Below are 18,638 nucleotides of genomic sequence, written 5' to 3'. Positions count from 1 at the left end.
GTATGCTATGATCTGGACCGTAAATGGGAAATGGTTTTTCATTTGCCGGCTTTGCATCAAACGCGCATTGCTGAACCGATAACTTTTCGATATTGTTTATTTTTTTACATACAGTACATCATGACAGCATCTATTTTGACTGCTTCATCTGGATCTTCAGTAACCTCTAGATACTAGCAGTCTAGACGATTAAACCTTGTACAAATAATTGTTCCGTCCTGCAATTGGGTTATGATCGACACCAAATCCTCTTTCGTAAAATTTAATGGTCGTCCGGTTCAAAGGATAACAAATACATAAATTTTAAAATAATTGAATATGTAAATATAAACCCTTTTAACCGTGAATTGTAATGCGATTGCACATCGACATGATGTTTATAACATCTCCAATATTCTCTCTTTTCTAAATATTAAGGACTTTTATTTCATTTCTTTGTGCATAATAAGATATCAGATTAATGCATAAATACTTCAACTTTGGTTTTGTCCTGGCATAAATTGTGGTGTTTGAAATTGTTGACAGCAACGGTAAGTCCATTATTATACTCTAAGAGTAACTTCAAAATTAAAACCGGTACGCATTTTATAATTTACTTATCTTATAAATAAAATAGGCCCCTTAAATCTGTTTTCGAATTAAATGTATTAATGTTATTTTAAAGTGTAACAGTAAGGTCATTACTTGAAATACTTTGTTATCGATCATCTAAATAATTGTGTATTGTAGTATTGTGCATCTAAGCGATCGGAAACCTTTATGATAAATAGACTAATACAGAAATAAAATGAAACAATTTATTTTTAAATGATATAACTTACAGGAGAAATTTTCTCGATGTAGGAGTTAATGGAAAAGCGGCGAAATTTTTTTATATGAAGCCTGGAAACTTAAGGTTTATTTTTGTTTATTTTAAATCGATGAAGCGATAGTTTAGTTAAGAGTTTGAGAGATATCATGCAAGATAGGAAACCTTTAAAAGCGGTTAGAAGGTTTGCTTGCGAAGTAAGATTTATCAGAGATCAAAGTGTAAAAAATGAATTTAAAATATCTGGATTTACCGAAGCTATTAAATACTTGTCATTGAATGAGATGGTACCAGAAAAGACCAGGTTTGATATGTAAAAGATTTATTACACGCTTACAATAGCGGATACAGCAGAGGTAAGGAAAAACAGAAAGGGGTTGGAGGAAGTTTCTTACAGAAAGGACTGAATAAATAAAGTTTTTAAGATCTGTAAAAGATTATAAAATAAATGATAATGATAATAATTTGAAAACTAATAATACGTTAATGTCGTCGTCAAACAGATAAATACAAGTGATTCAAAGAAACGGGAAATTTAAAAAATTAAATAACGTTAATGAAAACTTTTTTTAGAAAATGAATTTTATTTCATGTAATTGTACAAATGTTCCCATTTTAGGATACATACATTTTAGTTTATTTTTTAAAGATGACATCTTGCAGGTGACCTCCTCTTCTACGTAAACACTCACAAAGTCTCTTCGTTAAATTGTTCGTGGTTTGACGTAACATCTTAATTGGAATTTCCGCAATTGCTTCTCGGATCTTTGCCTTCAGTTCTTCCATTGTAGCAGGTCTACTGAGGAACACTTTACTTTTAAAGTGGCCCCACAAAAAGTAATCGCAAGCTGAGAGATCAGGCGATCTGGGAGACCATCTAATGTCACCGTTTCGTGAAATGACACGTTGTCCAAACAATCGGCGTACAGCTGCCATAGATATTAGTGCAGTATGTGACGTTGCTCCGTCTTGTTGAAACCAGGTTGTGTTAAGAATCTGTGGAAATCTCTTTTGTTGTTTCACAACAAAGGTTTCAAGCGCGGCTACGTAACGAGCCGACGTCAATGTAATCGCAAGACCGTTGTCATCCTCAAAAAAATAAGGGCTTATAACACTGTAAGATGACATAGCACACCACACGGTCACTTTCTGGCTGTGCAACGGACGCTGGTATAGCTGCGTAGGATTTTCTTGCGCCCGGTATCTGAAATTTTGCTCGTTAACAAATCCACCGAGGTGGAAATGCGCTTCGTCTGACATCCACAGTTCGCGAACAAACTCTTCGTTATCGTTTATCTTCTGAAGCATTACATCGCAGAATTGTGCTCGCACAACCGCATCGTTCGGTTTCAGTTCCCGGACGATCTGCAACTTGTACGGATGGAATTGCAAGTCCTTCGCTAACATTCTTCGAACGCTTGAACTATGCGATCGTAAAGATGCCGAGAGACGACGGATCGACCGATGTGGACTTCGTGTGACAGCATCTTGTAAAGCTTGAACATTCTGTGGTGTGCGGACGGTTCGCTCACGGCCTGGAGGTTTCTTTTTCATCGCCGAACCGGTTTCCTCAAAATTAGATATCCATGTTCTAATTGCACGTGTTGATGGAACACGGTCGTGCCGTCCCAGATTAAAATGACGGCGAAATTCTCTACGCGCTCCCTCCACACCGTCATTGTTTTTGTAAAACGCTTTGATAGCAGATGCACGTTGCGCACCGCTCCAAGGATCCATGACAACTAAACGGCAGGTTAGGTTAGAGAGGCTGGTGCCAGTTATCAAGTGGTACCGATCGCCCACGGCGACCAACACAACTTTCAAAATTTCCCGTTTCTGTGAATCATCCTGTAGAAATTGTCCGCGTTTATTATGAAACCGATAAATGAAATGTTTTTTATTTATTTCTTTTCAATATACATATTTAGAAATGGAAGTTTTTAAAATTAAGAAATCGAATAATTTCTTAATTTAGTCGCACCATCAAATGAGCACCGGTATGTTTTAACATTTCACCATAAGCTTCCGTATCTGCTCTGTGAACCTTCCTCAAGTCTGGATTTTTATAAACTAACAACTTTAAAAGAACCGGTGTGGCTGGATAAATAAAAAATCCCCAAATGAATTTTATCGTTTATAAATTCAATTTTGCCACCCAAAATGCAAGTATCTGTATTTTTATCATACTTTACACCATACACATGATCTAGAGATACTTTTGGACCTGTTTTTAACATTTCCAAGTACGGTTTAATTATTTCAGTGTCGGAAGACTGCCTTCTAATATAGGCGTATATTTTGTATATATTCTAGGTTGTTGTTCGTCTTGAGATTGTTCAGAGTGTAGTGGTAACGTTTGTTCAGATAACAATGTTGAAGAGTCTACATTTTCTTCTTCTTCAACATCTTGTTCCAACAAACTGTTCACACCTATTTTATGTCTTTCTAAATGAGGTAACAATCTATCACTCAATTCACGTCCTACCCTGTCTATATAAATTTATTCCATCGAGTGGTGGTGGAGGAAGTGGTGGACTTTTTCTTCAATTTCATTTATAGGATCACCAAATAAAGCTTCTTCTTCAGCCAAACCCATCATAAAGGCTGCATGTTTACGTTTAAAATCTTTATTAAGCTTATTGATTTCAATCGTTTGCTTCTCCTTCTTCATTGTTCTAAGAAGAAAAAAATAAAATTCAAAACGATTATTTTATTTGTGATATTAAACACAACGTTAAACCTTACGTTCGACAATGATGAATTTGTAGATACTGTTTCTATATCGACCGTTATTTTTATCGTTCTCTTTATCGATAACTAGGAAACTATATTTGACCGCTAGATTTGCTCACACATCGATTTAAAATCATCAAAAACATGTCAACATTTACATTATCATCGTAAATGTGTTTTAAATTCAAATTGTCTTGTTTCAATAAAATTAAAAAATTACAATTGTCACGTACGAGTTGTCTTGGTATTTTAGTATATGTTTGTGCAAGATAAAAACAATCAATTTTATAGTGACGACCCCTTGCAAAGTAAGCACCGATATTATTTTGTTTCTCTTTGATTACATCAAAAATCATTGAATGGGGTTCAATCGCCTCAGGTTGAGGGACTTGCGCTCGTTTTCACTATGTATCGTAATAACCCGTTTCAGGATTCATTATCATCAAATTTGATAACATTCTATAGAGAGGTTGATGAACTGATTTTGAGAAAATGTACAAGTTTTAAAACGTACTCCGTTTTCTTGAACTAAAAGATTAAAAACCACATTTGTTTTACCGTAATTCAACTGGCCGCATACAATATATCTAATAGTGTTTGGCAAGAGAGAACCATGTTTACTTTGTTTTTTGAAAGCGTATCCCCTCGTTGCGTTCACAATGGGGAATTTTGTTTTTTGTTGTACTTACTTCATATCTCTTTAAATATTAAAAAAGATTTAAAAATTAATAAATTATTATAAAGTTAAACTTAAATCGATTCCAGTGATTGTTTCTACATCAAAAATAATTTTCGATATATCATAATCAAATTGTTTTATAAATGACTCATCATAGAGATGATCTCTATCTAAACAATGATTCTTTTATGATATCAGCGATAATCGATTTTCAAATGTATTTCTTCGCAATCATTGCCTATATCATTAATAATAGAATAGAACGAATCGATTCGTTAATTTAATTTTGGAATCTATCTCCATTAGCCTACATTTATAATCACTATATTCTAGAAGGAAAGAATGTTTAAACTTTGATTTTGAAGGAACAGAATAATCGACAATTTATATATTTATAAAGAACCAGTTATTTTTCAATAAACTATTCATTTAATGAAGTTATTTGTATGTAGAAAATAGCGGTCCTAGTTAAAGTAACTTTTGATAAATCATTTTCAATTTTTTTTGTAAATGACTACATCATCAATATCATAATATTTAAAAAAAATAGTGTCGCATGTACAAGCTATTTGACGACAATCTATTTTCATATGTATTGTATCTAAATTATTATTATCAGTAATAGAATAGATTGAATTAATTAACATTATTACATTATATTCATCGTCATTTTTGCGATTTATGCATTCATTATATTCAAATGTAGATGATGAATTTGTCGAAACAATTTTATTATTACGAAGCTTCATTTTGGTATCTATAAAAATTAAAATTTTTTATTCAAATAAACTAATGATAATAGTAGGTTTTTGACTTATTTACAAACTGTTAAAATTAATAATTTAAAAATTTCAATTTAAACATTTTTGTAATTTTATAAATAATTTAAAATATTTAAAATGTTCATTTTATCGAAAATATTAGACATTTTTACAAATCATATTTTAGAATTAATAGAATCATTTTGTAGCTCGAATTTGGGCCCCCAAAATAATTGATATAATATCGTTTCAAAGAATACAAATCCACTAGATTTAGTAATTTCTGGTTTGTAGATGAAAATAATAGAATATTATTACAATAATTTAAACTTTTCAATTTATACAAAATATTAGACATTTTTGCAATTTTATAAATAATTAAACATATTTTAAATTAATATTTTATTGTTGTTAAAAATGATTAAATTTATATTTAAAAAAAAGTAAAGATGGTGGGAAACAATTTTAAAATTGGTTTCAAAATAAAGAATCTAAAGAATTAATTATTATTCAAAAACATTTGGTGGTGGAATTCTAGCTACCAAAATATTGTGTATAGTCGAATCAAAGGGTACAAATGCACTAGATTCTGGTTTGTAGATGATAGTAATAGAATATTATTACAATAATTTAAATTTTCAACATATAGAAAGTATTAAACATTTTTGCAATTTTATAAATAATTAAAAAAATATTCAAAATTAATATTTTATTATTGTTAAAACATTTTTATTTTTATATAGAAACAAAATGAGTTTAATCGATGTATGTTATGAACAAATCAAAGACAATTATTCATATGGCATATTTGGTGATTTTAAGCTAATTATTTATACAAATACTGTTTTTTTTTAATGGAGCAAAATTATGTCAAGATGGTGGGGGAAACGATTTAGAAAATGGTTTGAAAATAAACAAATAAAGAATTAATAGAATCATTTGGTAACCCGAATTCGACCCCCAAAATAATTCATATAAAGTCGATTCAAAGGGTACAAATCCATTAGATTTAGTAATTTCTGGTACTTATTTAAGGGATGAATTAATTTTAAATTTAGCTTGTTGGATCTCTATTAATTTCTATAAAAAATTCTATAAAATTATTAGAGTATTTTATTAAAGATTTTAAGTTATATCAAAATCATAATATTCAGTTACATTCAAAGTTGCAATATATAGAATTTGAAAAAAAATACTTATAGATGAAAATAATAGACTTGAAGATGTAAATTTAAAACGTAAGTGACAAATTAACGAATTAAATGGTAATATAAAGAAAATTAAAACTACGGCCACCCCATATTTATCTTCACTATATCCACTCGATGAAAGTGATAATTCTGTTATAATTATAATTAAAAATAAGGATGACGAAGAGTATAAGTATTACGATATTCGTGTTCAATATAGAAAAACAGAAGATACATTGAATAAACTTAGAAAAATATATCCCAATTTTAAAATTGTGTATCAAAAATTAAAAGATCCAAATAGTATACGATTTTTTAACCTTACTTTAAAGAACTTAAATTTAAAAGAAAACGTAATCATTTTAATATAAATATGGAATTTGATGATTTTATTCAGAAGTTGGATTTGTTGTATGAAAATACTTTTAATAAGTTACAAATCACAACAAAAATAGAAGACTAGTAAATTATTATTTTCTTTCTTTTTAGAATACATGTCAATTAAAACCGATTTAGCGAAAGAATTAATTATACAGGCCAGCTAGACGAAATTATCCTACGAGAAAGACCCAATTAAAGGACTTAGACGACCTTGTGCTAGCAGATATAGTTGAAATGATACCTATTCTCGATTCAATAAAGGTTAATATTTGTTGACCATCATCGATTGTTTTACTAAATTTGCATATGCTGTGCCTTTAAAGAACAAGACGGGCAAAGAGGTCGCGTTTGCTTTGGAACCGATATTGAAAAAACATAAAATGAAACATTTTCAAACAGATAAAAGGAAAGGAATTTTATAATCCACATGTGAAAGCCTTATTGAAAAAAATACAACATAAATCATTATTCCACATACAGATAAAAAAAATAGCATTATTGAACGCTTATTGAAGCGTTCTATTGAGAACGTTGAAAACAAAAATGTGGACTAAATTTACTGATTATGGCAACTATAAATGGATTGATATTTTCCAAACACTTTTAGATGAATACAGTAATTCTATACATTCGGCTACATTATTTAAACCCAGAGATGAAAACAAGACGAACGAAGCAAGTTTTGGCAAATTTAAATAAAAAACGATAGAAAAAAAGTTGTAAAAATTAAATTTAATGTAGTACAAACACTGTTTGTATAAGTAAACATAAAAAAGTATTTGAAAAGGGCTATGTACCAAATCGGACGAATGAAATATTTAAAATACACACTGTTCATACTGAATCCAATCCTGTTACCTATGAACTAATTGATTCCCGAAACGAAGTCATAAAAGGGCGTTTTTACCAACACGAACTACAAAAAACCAAACATGAAGATGTATATCAAATTGAGAAAATATTACGATGAAAAGGCGACAAAGCCTATTAGTACAGTCAATTTGTATTTTTATTTGAAAATCCTTACCTACCGATTGGTGTTTTTTCCATATGTTAGGGGTGATGAGAGAAGCTTAACTCTAGATTTTTAACATCCCCCTCCCGTTGATTTTTGAAAACTCAAAAAGTTTTTGAAATACGTTTTTCTCTGAATCTATGCATTTTAAAGAAACATTTATAAACAAAAAATGTAGAGGGCATTCTCCTCTACAATTAATGTCTTTGATGTTATGCCGTATAATTTGAAATTGAAATACTAGGTGGCGCTGAAGTTGTAAAAAAACGGGTTTTTTCGGGGGTTTCACCGGAAAAAAATGTTTTTCGTCTGTATTGCATTTGGAAAAGTTGTTAATCTCAAAAAACAGACAACTTTTATTTAAACAATTTTCTTGTACGACTTACCGTTTTGGAGCTGTAGCTTGTGAAAGTGTGAAAATGTTGTGAATTGGGCACGTGTTCGAAACCGGTTTACTTGTTTACAACGTTTTTTACCAACTTCAGCGCCACCTAGTATTTCAATTTCAAATTATACGGCATAACTTCAAAGACATTAATTGTAGAGGAGAATGCCCTCTACATTTTTCGTTTGAAAAACTTTTCTGTAAAATGCATAGATTCAGAGAAAAACGCATTTCAAAAACTTTTTGAGTATTTCGAGTTTTTCAAAAATCTATGGGAGGGGGATGTTAAAATCTGGAGTTAAGCTTCTCTCATCACCCCTAACGCATGGACAAAAGATCAATCGGTAGGTAAGGATTTTCAAATACAGCCTATTTTCATGACAAATTGCCTGTACTGTATGTAAAATGGTTGGGTTTTGATAAAACGTACAATTCTTGGATCGATTTGAGCGATGTAGTTTTGTAATGTTTTATTCAATTTATTTTTTTCATTTACATATATAGAATGTCGATTGTTTCACTCTTGGTGTTTTTGTATTTCTATATTTTATTGACGTTATTACTCAATTACAGAGGTTGTGAATAGAAAAAAAGATTTTTACGTCATCAATAAAATATTAATTTTAAATAATTTTACTTTACATATAGAACAGTAAAAATGTCTAATATTTTCGATAAATTGAATAGTTAAATTATTGTACCGGCATTAAAAAGATTAATGAAATGATGCAAAATAGGCGTTATCGAATTCAAAAAGTAGAGTTTATTTAAAACAAAAAATGGTGATTCAAATATTGCTGCAATTGAAGAATTTGGAAAAATATTTTTATCGCAAAGGTTCAATGATGTTACACTATCAGATTTGAATGAAATTAACAATTCTAAAGATGTTTATATAATATACAAGAGTATGAGAAAAACGACCAATGGTCATAATTACCATGATGTAGAATTTACATGTGGTATTGATGCTTAGAATTTTAAAAATTATTTATTGACCCATTTAAACTATTTTTTTTTTCAATATATATTTCTCAATTTCTTTATTCCCATATGGAAGTGTATCTATAAGGTTTTCCAATACGAATCTTTTTTGTCATATGGAGAGAGAGTTTTTTTACATTGATCAATAGAGTATATTTGGTGGTTAAAACTACGTAATGATTTCGAGGTGGAATACAAAATATTTCTATTGAATAAACAGTCTTTATAAAGCTCGTGATTTAAAATGTTTAAATTGCAATTGTTATCAAATATACGAGAACCTTTTTTAATTCCCTTGGCCGTCTCTTTTTGTTCTAAAGCCTGCTGTCTATATCCCCAAATCATTGAATACATTTTTGCTCTTAACCCGACAAATTCATAAATTGGTTTCCCACCCATTTCATCTTCTAAACGTCCTATATCCCTACCGTAAATATTTCCATCTTTTTGATTCAGTCGTTTTGTTGTATCAAAATGTTCCTATTTTGTTGGCACTATTGAGTATAATAACGAATCTGTATCTGTCATTAGCACTTTTCATGACCATATCTAGGTAAAAACCACTTTATAATGGTAGTTGTACATGATTAGTTTTGTCAAATCAGTCACTGTTAAACCTACATGTATGGGTTTGTTTAAATATATATATTTTTTCAACATTGTTATTCCAACCACATCGTTTCCATAAATGTAATAATGTTTTACTCTCGGGCTGGTGTTTAATTTTTTAAATTTTAATTTATTGTTGATTAATCCCATTTCGATTCGCTTTGTTACATTTTCAATAGTTTTACCATAAACACTGTTGATTAATAGTTTATAGACTTTTTTTCAATCGGATCTTCTGTGTTGCGCCATACATTGAAAAAATTTTTCCAATCTTTCAACCACTGAGATTGACTAAAACTGACAGCTCTGTGTATTTTAGTCATCACCATTCCCTGTTGAAGATCCAATTTTAACGTTCTATAATGTAAGACGTATTTGTGTTTATCTTGCAAAGTACACAATAGTATTATACACTGTGCTCGTTTTTCATCCGAAAAAAATGGAGAAAGCATATTATTGCAATGGATTTTCTCTCTGGTGCAAGTGGATAATCTCGATGTGTTTTGTGCAGGTGTTGAGGGTATGTTAAATCAATTTCCAATATATATATACTCACCAGACTTGGCTCTGTCCGACTTCTATTTTTTTCATCAATGGTACACACACTTACCTAAGTGAAGCAGCGCTTCACTTCTTATGAAAATGGCTCGACGACTGGTTTGCCTCGAAAGAGCAACAGATTTTTTGGTGTGGCATTTATAAATTGTCAGAGAGATGGCAAAAATGTATTGGTAGCAATCGACAATTCCAATTCAAATAAAATATTTTGTATCATTTTCATACAATAAATATTTTCTATACAAAAATTTTGGTTTCATATTTACACACTTGGTATATATAAATGTATATATAAACTTTTGAACTGATGGTGATTTTGGGGTCTGGGGTATGTGAAACACGAAGATATGTCAAAATTTTCTGAAAGTTGAATCATGGTGTCCATTACAATAGGTAGCTTTCTTATGAAATCTACCTAAAAAAATTCAATTATTATAAGAAAAATAATGTAAAAGTGCCCAGAAACGATTTGAAATTTCATTTCGGCCAAAATACACAACCCTTTTTCCAATTTTTGCAATAAATTTTTTTTTTGCTGCAGATTATTTAGAATTTATTTAAATCAATTTTTTTTTGTTAAAAAAATCTTTTTTTAATTGTAAGGCACAAAACTTAAAAAAGAACCAGCTGTTTTTAGATTTTTTTTTTACCAATCTATATATACTTTCCTGTTAGCTGGTATAGCAAGCAGCATATATCACTATAGCAAGGAAAATAAAAACATATCAGTAGTGCCTTTTATTTCAGTCTTACACTTTAAAGTGGAATTGTTGGAAAACTACTCATCTCTTTATGTTATTATTATGAGAAATGTCATTTAAATCTATTGAAAAGATAAGCTACTTTCATTACTGAATATCCCTTTGTTTTAATTACTACTATTACTTTTAATCTGTTTTGTTAAAGATAATGATGAATATGTAGGTCTAAGTTTGTTGGAACAATTTTTTATTATTATCTATTTTCCTAATTTGTACATTGCAATCTGTTCAACTACTGAATAATAAGTAATCCCTTTGTGACCCAATCAGATGAGGATGATATGTATGACACGTAAATGAAATCCGACCATTCTTGAGACGTGTGGGTAATTGAACTTCAACTACCAAACTACACTGGTATTTACTGTCTGGTATTCAAATCCTTATTAAAGCAACTAACTTTTACTGGGATTTGAACCTCAGAACCTTTGACTTCGAAAATCAGCTGTTAATTGATTTGCAGTGATGACTTAACAACTAGATTAACTAGAGTTAACCATTAGATTAAAATTTAAAAATAAAAAAAAAAAAATTTTTTAAGTAAGTCGTACTTGCTGTGTAATAAAGACTGGGAATACCTTAAATAATATCTGACTAAGCTAATTTGCCGATTGATAAAGAAGCGTTATGAATAATAAATTATAAGAAATTTATCCTACTTCATATAAGCCATATATAAAAATAAATTAGTACATTACATATTTTAAATATACATTACAATTAAAATAAATCCTAACGTATACTAAGAGAATATTATCCCGTATCGGTTTCACAAAGGATATTGAAATATTACACGCGTTAAAATTCTTAAAAGTATACTATTTATTCATCCTTGAATTTGTTATTATTTGCAAAATCAATAAGTTACGTCACAAACAATAATTATGGTTTTAGTATGAAATTTACAATAACTATTGAAAGTTAATGTAAAATTAAGATGTAATTACGCAGTGAGATTAAATTACATAATCATTATTGAACTTTATACAATGATTATATACTGTTATTATGTAGAAAAAGAAACTAGCTTATACTTTTTTCAACAATTATGATTCTGTCTCTTGTTCACAATGAAATCGCAGAACAGTTTTTTTAATTTAAATACATTATTGAAAACCGTACACCTTTATACTGAACAGAATACATTTGTTGTGCAGTCTTCATTTGTTTGCTCTACTGTTATTTGCTCACACTCTCTCGCCAGTACTAGGTGGTATTTATATCCCTGGGGCTAGGAATTGTCCAGCCGCCCATTCATTTTTTTTTGTTCAAAGATAATGGTTTCAAAAACAAAAGATAATGACGGTTTATTCATCTCTTGCCCCGACTATTATTTTATTTTCCAGAATTCTCATGATTTAAACTCTCTATTTAAAAATTTCTTTTCATTATCTCCCTTTGCTTGTTGTTTCTATCTTTTTACATTTATTGTATGTTTACATATTTCCTTCATTCTTACTTCTTCTTCTTTCTTTCCTGTTTAGCCTCCGGTAACTACCGTTTAGATAATTCTTCAGAGGATGAATGAGGATGATATGTATGAGTGTAAATGAAGTGTAGTCTTGTACATTCTCAGTTCGACCATTCCTGAGATGTGTGGTTAATTGTCCTTCATTCTTACTGTCTTTCTCGTACTCACTTTTTCAATCTCTAGAAGCTTCTTTACTCACTACAGTTTGTTTATCATGGAATGTTTATACAACGTACCACATGGTACATTCTTGGTGGTTCTGTTTACTTATTCAATCATGTAAAGTAGGGATTGCTGGTACGGTTAATATAAGCACAATAATTAAAAAATAATAATTAATTTTTTCTAATCTGTTTTAAATTAAATTTAAATTTTGTTATGACTTTTAATTTATTATTTCAGAAATGAATAACATTTATCTGTTTTTAATGCATCTTATGTCTGAGTAATGATGTTATTTATTTATTTAATTTTTTCCTATTATAGAACTTCAAGCACGATACTGGGCATTCCTGTTTGGTAATTTACAAAGAGCCGTTGATGAAATTTATCAAACCTGTGAAATGGATGAAAGTGTCTCAGAATGTAAAGTAAGTTGGGATTATTTAAATCTGTTATGTGTGCTTTTGAATATTTTGTATTGAACTTAATTTTTTTTTGTGTTTTACTGCTCACATGATTATTTTTTATTACATTTGAATGTGGTAGGTCGTTGTTATTTCTATAAGTATAAGCTAAGAGGGCATTCTGTATCCATAGTAATAGACAATTAGATGAAGAGTAGATGCATACTTAGGCAAGAATATTGGTATACGTGTTTTTTTTTTAAGATATTTTAATTAGATGAGCAATTTATCCAATGATGTCCTGTGATTGAGGATGTCTGAGACGTTGAGGATGACGTCCTGAGGATGTTCCCTATCTCCGTTACTTTTTAATCTTTACATGGAACTAGCATGGGTAGAATATATTGAAGAGTTATACGGAGGAAATGAATTAGAAAATGGTGTTATAGAGGAAGAAGAGGAAGTTGAGGAGGATGAAATGGGAGAAACAATACTGAGATCTGAATTTAAGAGAGCATTAAAAGATTTAAATGGCAGAAAGGCTCCTGGAATAGACGGAATACCTGTAGAATTACTGCGCAGTGCAGGTGAGGAAGCGATTGATAGATTATACAAACTGGTGTGTAATATTTATGAAAAAGGGGAATTTCCGTCAGACTTCAAAAAAAGTGTTACAGTAATGATACCAAAGAAAGCAGGGGCAGATAAATTTGAAGAATACAGAACAATTAGTTTAACCAGTCATGCATCAAAAATCTTAACTAGAATTCTATACAGAAGAATTGAGAAGAGAGTGGAGGAAGTGTGTTAGGAGAAGACCAATTTGGTTTCAGGACAAGTATAGGGACAAGGGAAGCAATTTTAGGCCTCAGATTAATAGTAGAAGGAAGATTAAAGAAAAACAAACCGACATACTTGGCGTTTATAGACCTAGAAAAGGCATTCGATAACGTAGACTGGAATAAAATGTTCAGCATTTTAAAAAAATTAGGGTTCAAATACAGAGATAGAAGAACAATTGCTAACATGTACAGGAACCAAACAGCAACAGTAACAATTGAAGAACATAAGAAAGAAGCCGTATAAGAAAGGAAGTCCGACAAGGATGTTCCCTGTCTCCGTTACTTTTTAATCTTTACATGGAACTAGCAGTTAATGATGTTAAAGAACAATTTAGATTCGGAGTAACAGTACAAGGTGAAAAGATAAAGATGCTACGATTTGCTGATGATATAGTAATTCTAGCTGAGCGTAAAAAGGATTTAGAAGAAACAATGAACGGCATAGATGAAGTCCTACGCAAGAACTATCGCATGAAAATAAACAAGAACAAAACAACAGTAATGAAATGTAGTAGAAATAACAAAGATGGACCACTGAATGTGAAAATAGGAGGAGAAAAGATTATGGAGGTAGAAGAATTTTGTTATTTGGGAAGTAGAATTACTAAAGATGGACGAAGCAGGAGCGATATAAAATGCCGAATAGCACAGCTAAACGAGCCTTCAGTAAGAAATATAATTTGAATACATCAAAAATTAATTTAAATGTCAGGAAAAGATTTTTGAAAGTGTATGTTTGGAGTGTCGCTTTATATGGAAGTGAAACTTGGACAATCGGAGTATCTGAGAAGAAAAGATTAGAAGCTTTTGAAATGTGGTGCTATAGGAGAATGTTAAAAATCAGATGGGTGGATAAAGTAGAAAGTAGGGTCTAGAAAAATAAATTATATTAAAAAGATTTTTTAAATATGTTGTTTTCCGTTTTCTTCTTTTAGGCTTGAAAAGAAAAACAAAACATGATTTTCAATAGATTTTTGCAAAAGTAAAATTAAGACGTTTTTAAAAAATAACCAACAGTGAGAATATTTGATTACACTGATAGACAAAAAAAAAGTTTTTTTTATTTTTCTCTAAGAGTGATACCATTTCTTGAATTGCTTTTTTGCTTACATTACAGATCTGTAAGTACAATTTTTCTATCACCCTTAGTTTAAATAAATTATGCTTAAAAAAATATTAAGGGAAAGTATAGTTAAAATGTGTAAAATTTATAGTTTTGGATGGCCATACCTGTGTTAGAATGATTTCGCTGATGCTTTTCTTTTATAAATAGCCTCAAGCACATCCCGAATTAATGTCCAACAGTAATTGGCAAGCACGTTAGTATTCCATTTCGCTTTATAGCGGCTTTCCATCACCAAAATGTCTTGGTGGAATCATTCACCATGTGCGTCACTTACGTCTCTGAGGTTGTCCGGGAAAAAATCCAGATGTGAATGGAGGAAATGTATTTTCAAAGACATATTACATCCCATAACTCTGTATGAAGTAAGAAGTTGATTAACAATATCATGGTAATTGTCGGATTTTTGTTTGCTGAGAAAATTTTTGCAAACATCTTTAAATGAAGCTCAAGCTGCACTTTCTACATTATTTAACATTGAGTTAAATACATTATCTTTAACTCTCTTATTTGAGGACCAACAAATATTCCTTCTTTAATTTTTCCTTTACTTACATTCGGAAATTTCTGCCTGGTGTACAAAATCCAGGACTATCCTTCTTCATTGCATTTACAAAATTTCTCATTAGTCCTAGCTTTATGTGGTGAGGAGATAAAAAAACTTTTTTTGGGATTCAACTAAGAGCCCATGAATAATGTTTTTCCCATTTGGAGTTAAGTTGTCTCGTTTCTTCCATTCTTTGGTAACATAATGTTTATCCCTAGCTCGGCTATCCCATTTGCAAAGAAGACACATGTACTTAGTATAGCCTAACTGTATGCCTAACAAAATAGTTATAACTTTCAAATCACCACATATGTTCCAGCAATGTTTTTTTTTATTATTTATTTTTCCAAGAACGTCTTTCATCATATCATTTGTCTCTTTTAAATGAATACCATAAGCGATCGGTATTGAAGGATATTTGTTACCATTGTGTAGTACCACTTTTAAGATATATTGGAATGAATCTATGAAAAGGTGCCAGTCCTCAGGTTTATGAACTAGTCATAAGTGCAACATAAGCTCATCAATATTTGTGCAATAAACCAAATTATTTTCATCAACAAAGTACTAAGAAAGTTCTTTTTCTCGGCTGCGAAAGCCCAAAATTTTTGTATTTTTTTGAAGTAAATTCCAACCTTGCAGTCTTGATCCCAACAGTTCAGCCTGATTTTTTGATAAATTTAAATCCCTAACCAAGTCATTTAGGACACCTTGCAATATAAGAGTGGCTTATTGGAAGATAATTCAAAATCAAAATCATTGTTGTCTTCTTCAGTACTGCCTGGTTCTTCATTGCTGCTTTCGAAACATACATCACAGGTGGCTCAGGAACTGGAATAATTTCACTGTTAGATACATGCCTGATTGAAGATGCAATGAAAGATATTTTACAGTATGTTTAGATTTTTTAGAAATTCCAGACATACTTGTTAAACAAAAGTAACAATCGGTTACATCATCCTTTAGTTCATGACAAACTATAGGTATATCAAATGGTAAGCCTCCGTGTACCTTTCAGCCATCCTCTTAAATATACAGAAAAATTTGTGCATACTATGTGAGGAACCCATGTCTTATCCTGATCACCAATTTTACACTGAAAGTACAAATGATATGCTTTTTTAATTAAAGGTGTAATGTTTTTTCTATTTGATTTTACGGTAAACTCATCATACAAAAGGTATCCACATCATTTATACAATTTTGAGGCATTATGTCAGTGCACTGTTAACAAACTTAAGACAGTACTAAGAGTGAATGAAATTAATTCATTCCTAAATACAGTGCTTAAAACAAACAACACAACTGTGTTTTCAACTACATGTTTTGACCTGCACAGACATGATTAATCTTGTCCATGAAGGCTCACTCTTCAGTATTAGATATGGCGTCATAATATGCTTTCAGCATCAAAAAACAGATTAAAATCATGTATTGTATGTTAGGAAAAAAAATTATCTTTATCAGTGTAATCTAACATGTTGTTTTTCTAGTGCTTATTTATTAATCTACCGAGCACCAGTTTGATTAAATGATTTTTAAAATGCTCTTTGGTCATGTCAGTGTAGCACTGTTGAACTGACCTGACCCTTCCATCAGTCACGTAGTGCAACACAGTTTTGACTATAAAAATGTTAAACCGATAAAATTATAGAGACATGTTATGAGCATAGATTTGAAATTATTTTATAGATTAAAAGGCACATTGGCAGTTCTCTTGTTCAAGTATAATCTTGTAGCAATGCATAATTTAGTTGCAATTTGTTGATATTTACTTCTATTTTATTTTTTTAATTCATATTTCATTCTTTAGTTGGATGTATGCTTAATAGGAGTTATATATGTTTATTGTATTTATTGGATTATATAAATATAATTTGAATATAAATATAGAATGTAATAATTAAATGTGAATATAATTTGAACTATATAAATAAATATATATAGTTATATTTTATTGTATAAATAAATTTTTCTTTTTATATAAAAATATTGCTGATGGTTTTCTTTTTAAATATCATTCTTTAATTATGATTTCAGGAAGTGATTTTAGTGTTAGAAAACTTTACGAGAGATTTTCATAATTTAATAGAGTGGTTCAAACTTAAGTGGGAGTATGAAAATACACCTCCTCCCCAAAGACCTACTTCACTGGCTTGGGAAGTGCGTAAATCATCGCCAGGAAAAGTATGTGATTTATTTATTATTGTTTAAATTTAATATAATTAAGAAAATTAAATTTTAAAGAAAATTAAGTATTTTTTTGTTAATTCTTAATCGCTTATGAGTATTATTACAAGAAATCTCCAGATAAAATAAAATATTATTTTACTTACATGTGAAATAAACTGAATTTAATCTTTATCCTAAGTTATTACTAGTAAGTCAAACCACAATGGGAGAAATGATGAAAAATCACAGTGGAACTTCTGCTGCTACTGTGATGACAGACAATTTATATCTTTTATGTTATATTTTGTAAACCTAATGATTTATACATGCTATTAGAATAACCAGTAGAGTAGAGCTTCACCTGTTACATGACTTAAAGAAGTTTATTACTTATCTACCAAGAATATATAGATGCAAGAATAGATAGTAATGCTGCTTTAACAATTTCACCTAAAGTTAAAAAAGTATTTTGACTTAATATTTCAAATCCTTAGTTGATAATTTTCCACACTTCTTCTGTTACTTAAAGTACTATTTTTTATTTTCCAATTCAGTCTCAAGGTCAGCAAATATCTGACTTAAAATTCATCCACTGCATTTAAAAATCATCTAACTAGGTAAAAAAATTACAGTATTAGCAGTAATAATGAAACAGTTTAAAAAATATAACGCTTGAAAGGATGGGAAGTATTCCGGTAGTATTTGGTTTTGTATTTTAACTTCTGTTATAAAATATTTTTCTGCAAAATTATTTTTTCAAGTTGAAAACTTCAATTAATGCAAATTTCAGAGGCATTTATTATGTGAGACGTTCCTTCAAGAATCATTTTGATATTGACGGCTAAAAAATGGCATGATGAGGGGTCAGTTCAAGATGTAAAATGAACACGTGGCTGAAAATGTATACCGTGTGCAAGTTGCCATTGCTTAAAATGTATAATCCCATCTTGATGTCACACCAGGTGCTTGGAATATCTTTTCAAAATCTTCACCATATTCTCTACATGGTGTTAAAAACTTCACATATATAAAATTAAGATAGTTAATGAGTTA

General features: G+C 30.1%; 1 protein-coding gene across 1 annotated transcript in view; it reads left to right on the top strand.

Moving 5' to 3' along the window:
• ssp3 (SCAPER domain-containing protein short spindle 3) overlaps positions 1 to 18,638 on the top strand; it is a 140,682-nt gene that overhangs the window by 23,077 nt on the left and 98,967 nt on the right. The window contains exons 4-5 of the mRNA XM_075359329.1: positions 12,822 to 12,925; positions 17,454 to 17,600. Of these exons, the coding sequence (XP_075215444.1) occupies positions 12,822 to 12,925; positions 17,454 to 17,600 (251 nt within the window). The remainder of the gene's footprint in view (positions 1 to 12,821; positions 12,926 to 17,453; positions 17,601 to 18,638) is intronic.

Source organism: Lycorma delicatula, chromosome 3 (assembly GCF_047948215.1).
Source record: "Lycorma delicatula isolate Av1 chromosome 3, ASM4794821v1, whole genome shotgun sequence".
Taxonomy (NCBI): domain Eukaryota; kingdom Metazoa; phylum Arthropoda; class Insecta; order Hemiptera; family Fulgoridae; genus Lycorma; species Lycorma delicatula.
The sequence above is the reverse complement of the archived record's forward strand: the minus strand, read 5'-3'. Positions and strand labels throughout refer to the sequence as shown.